At 41.8% G+C, this 14,898-nt stretch overlaps 1 protein-coding gene across 3 annotated transcripts in view; it reads right to left on the reverse strand.

Moving 5' to 3' along the window:
- Nucleotides 1-731: 731 nt before the first annotated feature.
- LOC119394177 (transmembrane protein 245) overlaps nt 732-14,898 on the reverse strand; it is a 75,131-nt gene continuing 60,964 nt past the window's right edge. For 2 of the 3 annotated variants that reach the window (XM_037661435.2, XM_049415671.1), the window contains exons 12-15: nt 13,819-13,993; nt 12,790-12,969; nt 7,645-7,698; nt 732-1,503 (exon numbers count right to left, since the gene is read on the reverse strand). In XM_037661435.2, coding sequence (XP_037517363.1) covers nt 7,680-7,698; nt 12,790-12,969; nt 13,819-13,993 — 374 coding nt within the window. In that variant the 3' untranslated portion in view covers nt 732-1,503; nt 7,645-7,679. The remainder of the gene's footprint in view (nt 1,504-7,644; nt 7,699-12,789; nt 12,970-13,818; nt 13,994-14,898) is intronic. The other variant, XM_037661436.2, reaches the window with a different exon arrangement.

The raw sequence follows: 14,898 nt of genomic DNA on the forward strand, positions 1-14,898 counted from the left end.
AAGCCGATCATCCATTTCCTCAGGGTCTCAATAAAGTTCTTCCCCCTTCTCTCTGTCTCTCTTTCTCACGTCAATGTATGTTATATTGCATGGTGGGAGAGTTAAATAGCGACCGGGCGTCACACAATGCAAATTAGGTAACTGGTGAGCCGTTTAAAGCTTCCAACCCATTACAAAGGGCTGAGCCACAATTCTTCATCGTCATCAGTCGTCACGTAAACAAAGTGCACATAATGCCTTACATATGTGTAGCTGGAACCTCGCTTCTGCGCACAATGACGCATAATGACGTTGTAGGTGCTTCCCAATTTCACAAATATTGTGATTTATGGCGTAGTGGGTACCTTGCTAGTGTACTTGTATTAGTAGCCTCAAGAGAGTTTACAACGGGCTCTAGAAATGCCGCTCATCCAGCTTTCGCTGTAACTGTGCTGCGCTTTCCGCGCAGGCCTGGCATTTTTTTGAGGGAACTCCTACTAAAGTATTCTGCTAAGAGGCCCCCTGCAAGCTTTCAATTGTCTTCAAACTCCCGACAGCTGAAAAGTGCATTTGAAAATCAATGTAGCATAAAAATGTACTGCCTGTAAATCTGCTAAAAAGCTTTTCTTCCTCCATCGTTTATTTGCTGTTAGATGAAAACATAGTAATATTCACTTATAAGCCATGTCTATCCAGTTTGATTCAACAAACGCATGCATTCTTCATTTTATAACTTATCACACGGACACATCTTCATCAAACACAACCTTTATTTTGTAAATAACATTGATGGTTGCATCCTGCAGATCTGATGTATATTGTCAATAGTCTGAACAGCAAGCAGCTTCTGTATCAACAACGGTTAGGCAACAAGTAACATGAAGCGCAGGCAATTGTCAAACGCCGAGTGGCCTGCGATTGATCTATTCAACATTCATCATTGAATCACACAGTATTGGAGGAACTTGCAAACACAGATTCATCCCTGAAATGATTTCGCTCAGTGAAAATTCTTAACTACACTATTCAAATGCAAAATCTTTCCAATAACATTACTTTCTGGACATACACAATTCACACAAAAAAGGAGTTGCCATTCCTGGTCACATGCCCCAACGACCACGAGGCGAACTTCAACACGTGATGTGACCAGTAAAATTACAAAATGTTCTTTGGTGTTAGTAGTACTTCGGCCGTATTGAAATGCAAGCACGATAAGAATTTGTGACATTGCGAGTATTATTGCTCCGACATATCTTCGAAACATTCGAGCGAAGCGACAACATGTTTATAATTCACTGTGCTGCATTAATTGGTATAGCATACATAAGGAAACATTGCGTAAACAACATGAAAAGGCGCTTGCGCGAGCCAAAGATGTAGGCTGCAGTGGCTATTGTGCGCTGCAGACGGAAGGCATGGATTGGCGATTTTTAAATTGGCTGAGCAAGGCACAAAATGACTAGCAGCAGGTAAGGAGGCAGGATTTCAACAGACGCCAGGATGCTTCATCTGCTGTTGTATCTGAAAAAAAAAAAAGGCAAGTGAGCCTACAAGACATCGGTGCAATGGGCCCTGCTGTGCATCACAGCCAGTTGCACATAAATGCTTGTGCAGACTCTGCCTTGGCAACTGTGAGCATCGTACCCACTAAACTGGTTGTAGGCAATGCAGGCATGTGGAGAAAACAGAGCCACAGCACATTCAGTGCACTGCAGATGCGATGCAAGTTATGCTGAATTTGCATAAAAATCGAGTTCCCTCTCGCGAGTTTGCTGCTTTATGCATTGGCAGACAAAAGCTGCAATCCTTTCACAAATATCTCGATGTTCCACATCACGTGACCTCAACTGGCCCTTATTCATCTTTGCCTTAATGCAACGAAAAGGTCTACGCAACACACTCTCTGAGGAAATGTAGGAAAGAGTTCAAGATAATTTGTTTTGTTTGAGTAACGTAAGTTATGTGAGGCACATTGCGCTCATCCAAATGTGTTCAGATGTGCCAAGCTTGTGTACAAAATTCAAAATGAAATAGTGCTCAAGAAAAGATCCTACTCTGAAGCCTTTCTTCGTTAATAGCAAAGACAGCTAGATGATAGAGGAAATACAGGAGAGGCATGGAGGTTAACTAGACTACATCCAGTTTGATACCCTACTTGTGGTAAGGCTAGATGAGACCTTCAAACATTAAAGGACCTAAGATCTTCTTTTTAATGTTCCAAACAAACTTTCAATATCTCACCAGGTTCTTTCTGTATGCCCCATGAAGCAGGAAAAAAAGCATGCTCATTTTTGAAAGCTCTAGGTGCAGTATCAGGGTTAACAGGGTGCTATAAAATAGCTTAAAATGCTTTGTGAAGACCCTGCAGTGCTATTAAGCACTGTGACCTTCTTTTACTTTTATACTGAGAAAAAAAAGTAAAGCACACCTAGTTTTTGACATTGATGTAGGCGTCTGCAAGATGTGCACAACAAAATGGCTATAAATTATTTAGAAACCTAGATAACTGCACTTTACATATCCTTATGCATAGATGTCTTAAATTTGGTTGATATTTGGTTATTAATATTATTTGATATTTGGCTATTGTTAAATTTGGTTGAAGTTTTGTGCATGAATGTGACAAACACCCTGGAATTGGACAGTAGAAAAAGTAAATTTAAAAGCCACATAGGGACATGTTGAGCACTTTGTTAAACTCTTTCTTTTTTGTTTCCTCTATTGATATGAAAGTGGTAAAGTTGTTGTTTACAAAAGAAAAGCTTTCCCCTCTCCTCAATAGAAAAGCAATGCCAGAAGATGCGTGCAATATCGAAATGCGAAATTTCAAAAGTGGCCTCCAGGTGTGTAAATTTGAGGTTATTGCAAGTTGATGATGCTGAAAAAAAATCAAATTTGCCGAGTTTTAGTTCGAAATATTGTTTTGAGCAAAGCACATTTTTTACATGTAAAAGTAGAATGTTCAAGCTTTACTTCACAAGCAAAGTCTCAGAAATTATTTTTTTTAAAGTGATTTTTCAACTAGCATTTTTTTAGGAATGGTTTGTTGTGAATGTGTGTTATCTGCAATGCACAAGTTTATGCAGTGGTATGACTAAGAAACACTTCAGTACACTTGTGTGCTTCTCTGCTCATTATGTCTTCAGATGTACAGTTCACAAGCAAAGCTAGAGTACATGCTTGCCAATAAGGCATTCCCCATCAGAAGTGGCGCCTTCAGAAGTGGCGGAGAACAATATACATATACTGTTGGCTGATTACAAAGACAATGTATTAAACAGACATCCTTCCTCCATGCACGTGTAATGTGTCTATAGAATTGTGATCATTTCCCACAATTTAACACAGCAAGAGGTGGTAATGGCAAACACTATAAAATGATATGAGATGGTATGCAACATGCTGCTACAACTACGTGTTTTGTTGCAATATGTTAAAATAGCAAGCTGTAAAAGCACATTTATAAAAAGCAAACATCATGCTTATTTACAATACTCTATGTTGCACTTGCTAGTTTGGTTAATTAAGGCACTATTGCCAAGCTAGGATAATAAGGTGGCAGGTTTCTGTTATATTAAGGCAATTAATACAGTCTGCGATCTTGTATCCATTCCATAAACAAACTAATATTTTAGTGCACGCAATTGGTCAAGGCTTGTGCATGACGTTTGAGCTAGCCTTGACAAGTCACGTGCTGTAAAAATGTTAGTTCATTTATGGAATGTGTACAAAATTGCACCCTTGTCTTGAAAATGAGAAAAAGGTTACAGGTGGGGTGTGGGTAATGTAAAAATCTATGAATCATGAGAGGTAAGCAAAATGCACATGCTAGTTTACTACAAGAACACATGCTTCCAGGTCCCGTGCATTGACCAAAGGCCTCTGGCCTTCATGGAACAGTACACTCCACACTGAAGTAAAAGGTTTAGTCCTTCCCCAGCCTACTCTAAACATATGAAAAATGCATATAAACGATATGGCCAGTGTGGTTAACTGCTCAAATGATTTGCGTGAAATTTGTTACATTTGAAAGAATTCTAGCAAGTGTTGAGAGCAGATATCTGACTTTGCTACAAAAGTGCAACAAGGACAGATAATCGTATTCTGTAAATACAACACCTACCAAGTGTTCACTGCATTTAGCCCTATAAAACATGACTTAAAAACTTAAAAAACTCGGACAAAGTAATTTATGTAAGCAAACCATTAAGGTAAATTTACGCTCTTTAAACATACTATGTAATAGGTTCAATACAACTGCGAATTAACTTAATCCATTCATTTTAGAATAAGGTGTGGGAAAACCTGTTGTCATTGTGCACTCCACACATTTTCTGGTAAGTGCACAGACAGTCCAACGTGGACTGCTGGCAGCATGTTGATGGAACTCGCATGAGAGCACACACTCAATATTCCTGTCATGTAGATATGGGTAATTGTGTACAGAACACTGGTTTCGTCTGTTTACAGAACTGCCAGTTTTCCCTTCTAACATTATATTTAGGCTCATGTTACATTATCACGAATGCGCTATTTTCTGATATTTCGCAATTAGATAATTTGCTACTGAACACTGGCACTGTGGACAGTTGCACACATTAACGAAGTTACTTGTGTTCATCTTCATTTTAAATGTGACATTCAATTCATGTTCATTCAGCAGATGCCCAACAAGAGAATTTCTGAATTTTACATGCTTCAGAATAATGAGAGTAAGAGCTTATGTCTTCTTTGTCGTGGTGTTCGCTTTGTAGAAACAAAGTGAACACTGCAACGAAGGTTTACTACTGTGCCTGATGACAGCTATGGATCTAAATAAGTGTGCGCAATTCAAGGCCAACTTGGAATTACGTTTTAAAAAAAAATGAAAATCATGAAAGAAAGTTCTGACCTGAAAACTGCCAATACAAACTCGGGAAATTCGTTACCAAAAATTGGGTAATGCAACAGATTAAAATTCACTGTAACTTGTTACAGTGGTCAACTTGGCAGACACCATGGAAATTCACAAGCAAAAAACTAAAAGTTCTTTACTACTACTACTACTACTGCAAGGCACTATTATGCTCCACGTTCATAGTATGCAGTTGACTGGCGATTACTCAGACTGATAGCTTGAAATCTCAAACAACACTCATAATTTTACTAGCTTTTCTACCTTTCTAGGGCATTTTAAAGCCACCTAGTTCAAACGAATGTTTAAAGGGACACTAAAGGCAAATATTCAGTCAACGTTGATTGTTGAAATAGCGGTCCAGAAACCTCGTAGTGCTACTTTTATGCCAAGGAAGTGCTTATTTTGAAATAAAATCACGTTTTAGTGGTCCGCACTATGTTAGCGCACTTCAAATCACCCGCCTGAAAGCGGTATTTCGCACGTCACTGTTGCCGTGCCCAACGTTGCCCGCCTTTACTGCGTGGCGGCGTGCACCATTCGGGCATCCGGCAACATCACATGCATGCGGTATTTTGTCGAACTTTCTATCAGAGCGACTTTCACGAGCGTGCAAAACATATGCGGCAGTACGCGATACCGAAACTACCACTGAGACGCGACCGCGTGAGCAAAGCAGGGCGCCAGGCGAAGCGCAGTTCGGCGAAAACGGAACTTTTGAACCACGCGTGCCGTTCCCCATGGCAACGCCAAAGAGGTTCTTTTTTCCATGAATCAAACGGAAACGAACAAGCAGCATTTTATTACTTCTCTTGATGCACGGAAGGGTCTTTTTTTATTGCAGCTAATTTGATTACTAGTGATTAATTGCATTCAGACTCTCCCACGTCATCAGGATCACTTCCAAAATGTCCCACTCATGGCGCTCATCATGTGATACATTTAGCTTAATTCCTCCATAAGTAGGGCACTGCTGTTGATAATACTGCCGTTTTAGACGTTGTCATACATTGAGCTTTCGCTCTGACATAAATTGTTATTTGCCTTTAGTGTCCCTTTAATCTAAAGTTTGGCTGTACAAAGCCGCAAGAGTTCAGTCCAAGACGATCCAAGCCCACTCGTGAGGCACACTTAGTTAAAATGAGTCCATGTTGGATATTCAGGTTGTCATATGCATTGATGCATGCCAGTACAAAATAATGGCATGAATTTGGTCAGCATGAGCCCAACTGGATAGTTATGTGTGTTTGTACTCCTGTCCCCATGATATGTATCCTATCAAACACAACGAAGTAGGCACTGTATTGTCAGTTTCGTCTTAGACGGCATGGTATATATTTAAGTCATTCTAACTTTTCTTAACTAGTCCAACGATCTGCAGTAAGTGGTTGCTTAGCTCTTACTTTACAACCTTGTGAATGTAAGCTCGCGCAAACGCCTTCAAGAAGTTGTTTGGGTCTTGTGTGGATGCATGGCAGTATGGCCATAAATAGCGGTAGTGACCTTAATTGTGCCCCACCAAACAGAGCTGCATAACAACAATGCAAACTTGGGATAGCAAGGCATAACTCTTTCCTTACTGCACCAATGGAAAGTGATAAATGGCTTTCTTGAAAAGCGGCTGAAAAATTATGTGACAATTTTTGGCTAATCATGCAAACCGGCACCTCAGACATAGAGGCATACTCTCTCCCTTCTTTATACCTGGCTTTTTTCATCCTCAACCCCAAGCTCTTGGGGTCGAGGATGAAAAAGGACCAAGTTGCTTAGGACCAAGTTGCTTAGTCAATGACTGCAATTTTGTCATCACATTAATTGACCAGATGAAAACTATTCTGTCAAACTATTTTGACTAAACTCCTTCGCTGCTGCTTCCATTTGTCTCACAGTCATACACAATGAAGCCTAATACAGCCCACTGCTTCCACAACACTTTCTTGCGATGCACCCCAGGCCTCTTCTCAGTTTTTAATTTCCTCCTCACACAAACCACGGCTCAAATTTTCAGCTGCAAGTTAATTAATGACAGCACCAACAAGGACTTTGTAGACTTTTTTGGGTCTAGCTAGCCAAGCTTGACCAGCTTGTTTTAAAAAAATCTGGTTTAGTGGTTCGTAAACTACACAATAATTCAAATTTTACTCTAAACACAAACGAAAGGCTGTAATGGAAAAAAAATAATAGTAGAGCCTAAATTGGTGCCTTTCTCTTCCAGCTGTACTAGTACTAATTGAGCAAGAGCTTCCCTGCATGACACGGGAATGACAGCCAATAACATTACTAACAGTCCCAAAAAAACTGAATAACTGCATCTGTACAGCAATGTGTATCTAACAGCAGTTTAAATTGTATATGTGGTGCACAGTGCACACTTATGCTACGGCTTTTCGTTAATGATAGTTAACGACACCGAACTTCAGAACGGTAAAATTAAAATCGATTCATCATACTTTTTTCAGTGCGCGCTCCCACTTTCCTGAACGGCTGTCCAAACACATTTCGTTGCTGTTAGTCAATTTCTTCAATGTTATGTATATAGCTGAACCCTCACTAGAATCACTGTAAATTGGCACTTTGTTCGTCAGTAAGGAAACAGTTAAAGACTATCACAGGCTGTGACCCATATTAGTACGCATGCAATTAGTCACGTGGGCAGCCAGGAGAATGGGGAAACAGGGAGGAGGGCAGTGTTAAAAAGAAAAGCAATAAAATGTCTGCAAAACAGAGAAAAAGCAGGCCAATTTTTACGAAGCTGATGAACCTCTCACCTTGTGTCCACAGGGGTGATGTGCACCATGCCACGCTAGTCTATTGTGAACATCCTAAACAGAAGCGACACCCATTGGCACCACAACCAAAAGTAAAAACAGCAAGAAGCAAAAATGAAAGATGACAGCGTGCAGTACACTTCAGTCGGTGAACAGTGATGATGAGCATTGAACAAGACCTCCCTTGCTGCAAGAGTTCTAGCCTAGCTGCGTGCGTGACAAGAGGTAAATGGCCAGCACCAAACTATCTATGCACACCGCTGCAGGCTTCTGCAAGCTCTTTTCACCACAATGGCAAGCTCAGCAGCTTACTCGGCAGCACCCGACACTGTATGCGAGTGCACCGTGTCAACTAGTAGAGTGCAGTGCAAGTGATGAATGATAGACTCACTGAAATACTAGTAGTGTTAAAGAAGTGCTGACAATTATTCTAGCAGTTGTGGGAAATTTACCACATATCTCTCGCACACAAAAGGACCAAACTTCACAAATACGAAGGTTGGAAAGCATAAGATACAGCTGAAGCCTGCTACTTAAGGAAGTCATGTCCAATACAAGAATACTACATGTTAGCCCTAAAGTTGCAGTGCCAAGTCAACACGGCGGCAAGTTTGTTTACAACCACTATGTCTGCAGCACTAATTAGGCAGATCACATTTGGAAAATTACATGGCACATGTCGTGGAGCCCGAGGTTCATGTGTTCCTTCGCACACGAATTTTAGGGGCATGGCGGTGCCATAGGATAGTCCAACTAAGCATGCACGTCCAAAAATGCAGATGGCAATTGTATTTAACATTCTTGTATAGAATACGTATTTGCAGCCACGTGCAAACACAGTTGTTTCACCACAATGGTACCATGTCGGTCTACATTTTTAGTTTTGTTACTGGAGGAGAATACTCTAATGAAATGAAGCAGTACCAACCGAATCTGATACTTACTTCATTAAACCCAATAATTCATTGCATCAATGTTCATTATGTTGAGGTGTGTTAGGGTTGGACTTGCCTTTAAAGTGTCCAACAGATTTTATGCACACTCAAGAAGGTGTACTCATGAACAAACTAGCAAACGGGATTTTGCCACAGAACTCAAACTCAGTGGTTCCACCTCGGACACTGGCTAAGCAAAGTACTTCAGCACAAAGCTTTATGAACGCATTTGCCTGTAAGCCATGTACACAGAATGCTACCCGCAAACACAGAGCAGGTGCAGGGTTGTTTGCAAGCCTTCCTGAATATTATCATACTAAGAGCGATAACACAAGTTTCGATAGGTTGAAACATCATTTGCGGAGGTACAGCTACAAAGCATCTATGGGACAACTGGACACTTTGTAGGTCACCCTTAATTAAGGCAGTACTGTGTTACCTGCTAGCAAACTATAAAGAACTGGTAGTGTCAGCTGCATATTTGCAGTAATGGTATGTACCCTACCTAAAATGAAATGCTGCTGTTGCTGTTCTTAAAGCATTATGTTATCACGTTTGCTTCTCTATCTAAAAGAAGAATGAGCTTCTCTTTCAAGAATGCAGCATGACTGGTGTACATTCCGCACTAAATAAGATACGTGAAAGTTCAGTCTAGATACACAAGCACCTATTGGTGAGTTAGTATCAGCAAAAAACACAAAAGAAAGCCACACAAGAGGGCACGCTATCACAGCCTACTAAACGCACCAGGTGGACCAAGAGTGCAGTCTAAGCTCTCCGAGTAGAGGATGGAGAACTGAAGCAGCAATGCTGCCACTGACGTCAATTTCTCAAAATGGCATGAAGAGCTCGACCATCTGGTCTTTGTTGCGGCAAATACAACCTACAATGGGCAGAACATGATTTATGCTCTCACCAAATGTTTTAATTGTCACCTCAATTCACACTACGCGTTAACGTCTTGGTTGTTGTTAAACGCTCCTTTACTTGTCTTGTATGCAAACAGGCTTGTTTTAAGTATACACTGGCAACAGAAGTTTGCAATGCCTGTCAAGCGAGAAATTGTACCATATTGTTGCACTAATTAAGGCTGTGCACTTGCTGTCAAGACCCACACTTTACACAGGCACATTTTAAAGACAGGCTGTCCGCTTGCTGCTGTTGTGCATGCCTTCAACGACAGCTCATTGTTTGAGTGTAGACCATAGCTTGTAATTTGAGGTGCGTGCCATATAATCATCATTTGCACATGCACTGTAAACACGTTGATGTACACGTGAATAGTACTGCTGTGTCTACGAGGTGTTCCATAACGCCACACTTGCACTAACCAAATAAAAAAGACGACGCACTCCGATCGACTTGGTCTCGCGTACTGGTAGCAAAAGCTTATTAATTCAACCACTGTTAATTTGGAAAATTGGATAATTTGGACGTGTTCTCTGGTCCCTGTAAGCATATGTATTGTTTAATGGCATCAAACGTCAATTCGGTCATATTTAGCCGCAACCCGGTTAACTCAGACGATCATCGGAGCGCACCAAGCACGAAACGCCATAAACGTGCGATGCAAAGGAGCGAAAACAGTGTTTGCGAACAACCAAAACGGTTGCAGGCCTTCAGAAAGGTGCGGACACCATCCACAATCGCGTTGTTGGCGACCAAGGCTTCAGCAGCTGCGGCAAGCTTGTTTTGCTTTCGATTTCACTCGGCGCATGTGAACTGCGCGCACCGAGTGTGGGTTCAGAGCGTGTTTCGGGTCAAGACACGGCGGCCATGAGCCGCGGTCACATTGCGAATGAAGTCACGAGCGACAAAAATTGCGGCTTCTACACTGTTCCTATGCAAAGTAAGTACTGGATTTACGTATTCATCAAGAAAATGAAAACGCATTGGTGTAATAGCCCCTTTTTCATTGTTTTCTTGAAACTTTCGATAATTCAGCATCATTTGGTGAATTTGTACATTTTTTCCGGTACCGTGAAATCCAAATTAACGAGGTTTTACTGTATTTTGAAGACTACAATGTGGTCTATGTTTTTGAACAGACTGGTGCATAAAACAGCCTGTTTGCTGTACTTTAGTGCATCTTCTTGGTTTCTCGTTTGCCGTGTGCCATGCCAATATTAATGTGTACGCAAGCCTTTGATAAGACTTTTTGGTAAGGACTGCATCTGACGAATGTTAGGTTGGCAAATTATGGCTGCGAGTTTACCCAGGTTGAAGTGACCAAAAAAATTAGATAGCTAATGGGATGTTTCAAATGCCCATACAAGCCACGTGTGCATATGCATGCATAACCCTAGCATTGCCTTCGGTTTCTAAGAAGTCCTGTCAGTTGTGAGTGTCCGCATTTCACGTGTTTAGTTCAGTGCATCAGTTTATTCTCATCAAAATTGATGTGAACCAACCAGCTCATCACTTTGTACTCCGCATTCTCAGTGGTATAGGGAACATCTTGATGATATATTTGGCAAACACTGTGCTACATCAAGCTGCCAAGACATGCATTCAACGTGGAAGTCAGGTACAAGACACGAAATTAATTTATTCTGCAAATAAAAGCCAGCCACCAGCCAGACAGAGCGACCTTCTGGTGTATTTTTCATACATTCGTCTTGGGAGTGCACATAGCAATGCGCTTGCATAGTTATGGATATGAAAAAACACATGTATTGGCAAGGGAAGGTGTGCATCCGTGAAGTGTGGGTCTTGACACAACATGTGCCACACTAGATGGCATGCCAACACATTACAGTCACTGCCCATGTATAACGCCAACTCTCTGAACAATAGTTGTCACCTACAGTGCAGTTTTTCTCTTGGTCTGCGTCGTGATTGCGTTGTCTTTTATTATGTTCAAGAACTGTCACCAACTGGCCCAGCTTTCAATTCTTCTCTGTAGAAGGCCTTTCATCGTAACACATGGTGCTGACAATGCTATGACACGCAGCAAAAGTAAAAGAACCTGAACATATAGTTTTGTAATGCCAAAAGCATCTGAGCTCTTGTGACGTGCTCAAATTGTAGCCTATTTATTGCAGGTCACTTGTCACAGATTGCGAAGTTGGCAACACATAGAACACGGCAAAATGAGCCTGCATACTACACTGTGGTGAGATCTGCACACCTTAACGCCTGTGTCGAAACATGTCACCACATGCATCAGAATTCGCCTAGAGCCATGGACTTCACATTACAAATGCACACACACCTGTATGCTCAAAATTCTTAGCGGACCAAAGTACCTGCAGTTTGGTGCCAGCATAGTTTTTTATTCTGCCTTAATACTCATTCATCCAGCAGTTCTTGCAGCAGGAAAAGGCCGATATTTACCTCTTTGACACATTCACTGTGTTAACAAATCACAACCAATATAAATGCAATTAGAAACCTTAGAAACATTGAGTAGATGCTGCAGCAAAATGCATGTACCTAGTGCACAGCTAACTAAAGTGAGCTGCTAATCAGCACACATATATTCTGAGGCTTCCATATGTATCTTATTTCACAAAAGTTAAGACATTGGCTGGTGCCTTTGTTTTTTACCTAAACAGTGCGCAATACAGCGTGACCAACATATAAGGCTTAATACTGACTTCCTCAAATACAAATGAGAAAAGATTTATTGAATCTGCCTTACAAGAAGATTGACCTAACAGGAGTGCACTAAATATATATGGCAAACTAAACAAAGGCAGTCAGCGTGTTCAGCAAACAAGAGCTTTCATAGTAGCTGAGGGCAGCGCGACCCGGACTGAGAGACACGTACACAAACGAGCGCTGACTGACAACTGATTTATTTCATCCCACATGCAGTGAATAAGTACACACAAAAAATGATCACGTGATCAAATGATCAAATAAATCTATTTAACTGAATTTATTTGATCAAATGATCAAATAAATCAGTTGTCAGTCAGCGCTCGTTTGTGTACGTGTCTCTCAGTCCTCAGTCCGGGTCGCGCTGCCCTCAGCTACTATGTTTAACTACCAACTCGCCCAACTTGCCGTTTTGAAGAGCTTTCACATAAACAAGCATTTGGTGCACCTATTTTTGATTTTGCTTACTGTAACAAACAAACAGCTCTTGAAGCAAATGCTGTCTCGCAGCCAGTTAAAGGCGCAGGAGAAGTGCCCTAAGGGAAAGTTGCGCTCCAGGCTCTGCAAGTGGCAGAAATATGCAGTCAACCTCACATTGGGGCCTCACCTCTTGAAGCTGAAGCGTCGGCCCGCTGTGCCAGCGGGCATGGATTGCATCACAGAGCGGTACACTTTCATGGCTACAATGAGAACACACAGGAGCATGGGCCCAAACAGTGCACCCTGGAAACCCAGGCAGAAGACACCGCCTGCTATCGCCAGCCCAGTCAAGAAGGGATGACCACCCCTGCACAGTGAGGAATTGGCATGATGTAGTCAGTATGTTCATAGCAAAACTGCAACAGAGATTTCAAACATAAAAATGCTGCTACTGAGCAGGAAATGTCTGTTTTAATGACACTTACATGAAACTGTACCTAAAGGTTACACTAAGGAGGCACATTGAGTTATGTTTGAAGAATTCAACTACTTAAACTCCAAAAACTGTGAATTTTTCCAGGGATGGAGGCTTGGTAAGTAGAAAAATGCACAAAAAGTGCCAAGACAGGTGGTGAGATCATCTTGAAGTTCCAGAAGCAGGCAACTCCTGACATAATGTACTTTGAAAGTGTGTGTTCGGAACATAGGCAATTGTTTAGTAAATAGATAAGGATCTGATTTCAATATTAAGAAACCAGAAACTCAATCCCAGAAAGTTTTGAAAACTCTCGGTACAGAAACATCTCAAAACGGAGTAAAGTAGGTACTTTGGAATCCAGCATTGTGGCTTGGGCGCGAAATTTGACAGGCGCATGCATGGCCTTCATTCCCTCTGCCATTCTTCTACCAAATAAATAATGCAAACACAATATTGGAAGTACGCTTTACCGGTATGAACTGGTTAAGTTCAATATGTAGATCAGTGTCCCGTCAGGAAGGTTCAGGTTGCGAGATTGCTTAATGCTACTCAGTTCTTTAGCCAAGTCGTAATCTGTTATTCGATAATCAGTTCAAAATCATGACTAATCACAATGCCTAGTCCAATACTGTCCCATTTCAACTTGCTGCCTGACGTCTCAGCTTTATGTGTCATTTGGCTTAGCCAACAGCTGTGTAGCCAGAACTTGTGAAAGGGACACGTGAGAAAGGTACTTGCCCCTTAATCTCGGCATAGATGGCGCAATCAACGAAGTAAGTGGGTGCCAGTTGGCAGATAAGCATGAGGAGTGCCTTGAGGCGCTGCGCTTGAACCAGCCACAGCTCCAGCACGGCTGGCAGGCAGGCCCAGTATGCACCAATGAACGGCACCGCCCCAAACAGGGATGCCAGTGCTGTTAGGGGAAAAAAAGATGATCGACAACGACCCGCGATATTCAGCCAGTCAGCTGCAGCGAGTCATAGTGTACAGATGCCTGTAGCAAATGCCATACCCGTAGAGTTTCCTACAATACTTACTAGAGGGAACTCTGGCGCTAGTGTCTATGGGAGCTGCAATGCATCGCGCTTCAGCCAGCATGGGAATCATGGGTAGTACACGGATTTGTCTAAACTTCGTTCTTTCGGCTCCGTTTGGCTCCGCGTCGCCTGCATCCGCTTTGTCGCAAAACGAAGTTCAGCAAAAGTCAGCAGTTTCACTTCACCACTTTAACTTCTTTAGGCTCACCGATTCAAATCTGGTCACGAAGTTCACAACGATCCATTTTTTTATCCGAAAGAAAACCAAAACATAGCAATAAACAAAGCCACAAGTGCGTTCGAAGCCCACAAGCACGAAGACTAAGCAAATCCGTGTACTACCCATCATTCCCATGGTGGCTGAACGATCGCAGCGCCAGAGTTCCCTCTAGGTCATTTTAGGAAACTCTATGGCCATACCCACTGATCGCTTTAAACCTGCTTAAGATGGTGCTGCACTGCAAATAGTAATAACTGTTGCTGCATGACAACTTTGTCAACTGTAGTCCATAACACATACAGTTGAACCCCTTTATAAGACATACACCAGAGAGCACATCTTGTCCCTTATATGAGGTGTCACTTATAAGCAGGGTGCCATGTCCATTTTCTGATACCCCTATTTCAATGCAGGTACACTGGTGTCTCCATCTGTTGCATCAGTGTCTCCTAAAGGGGTTCGACAGTAATGTGTTTCTGTTAAAAATATTAACTTATCTAAAAGAAAACCATTGGTGCCTCGCTGATGGCTCAGGCCTCTGGGAGAGAGGAGAGAGGGAAA

Source organism: Rhipicephalus sanguineus, chromosome 5 (assembly GCF_013339695.2).
Source record: "Rhipicephalus sanguineus isolate Rsan-2018 chromosome 5, BIME_Rsan_1.4, whole genome shotgun sequence".
Classification (NCBI taxonomy): Eukaryota; Metazoa; Arthropoda; class Arachnida; order Ixodida; family Ixodidae; genus Rhipicephalus; species Rhipicephalus sanguineus.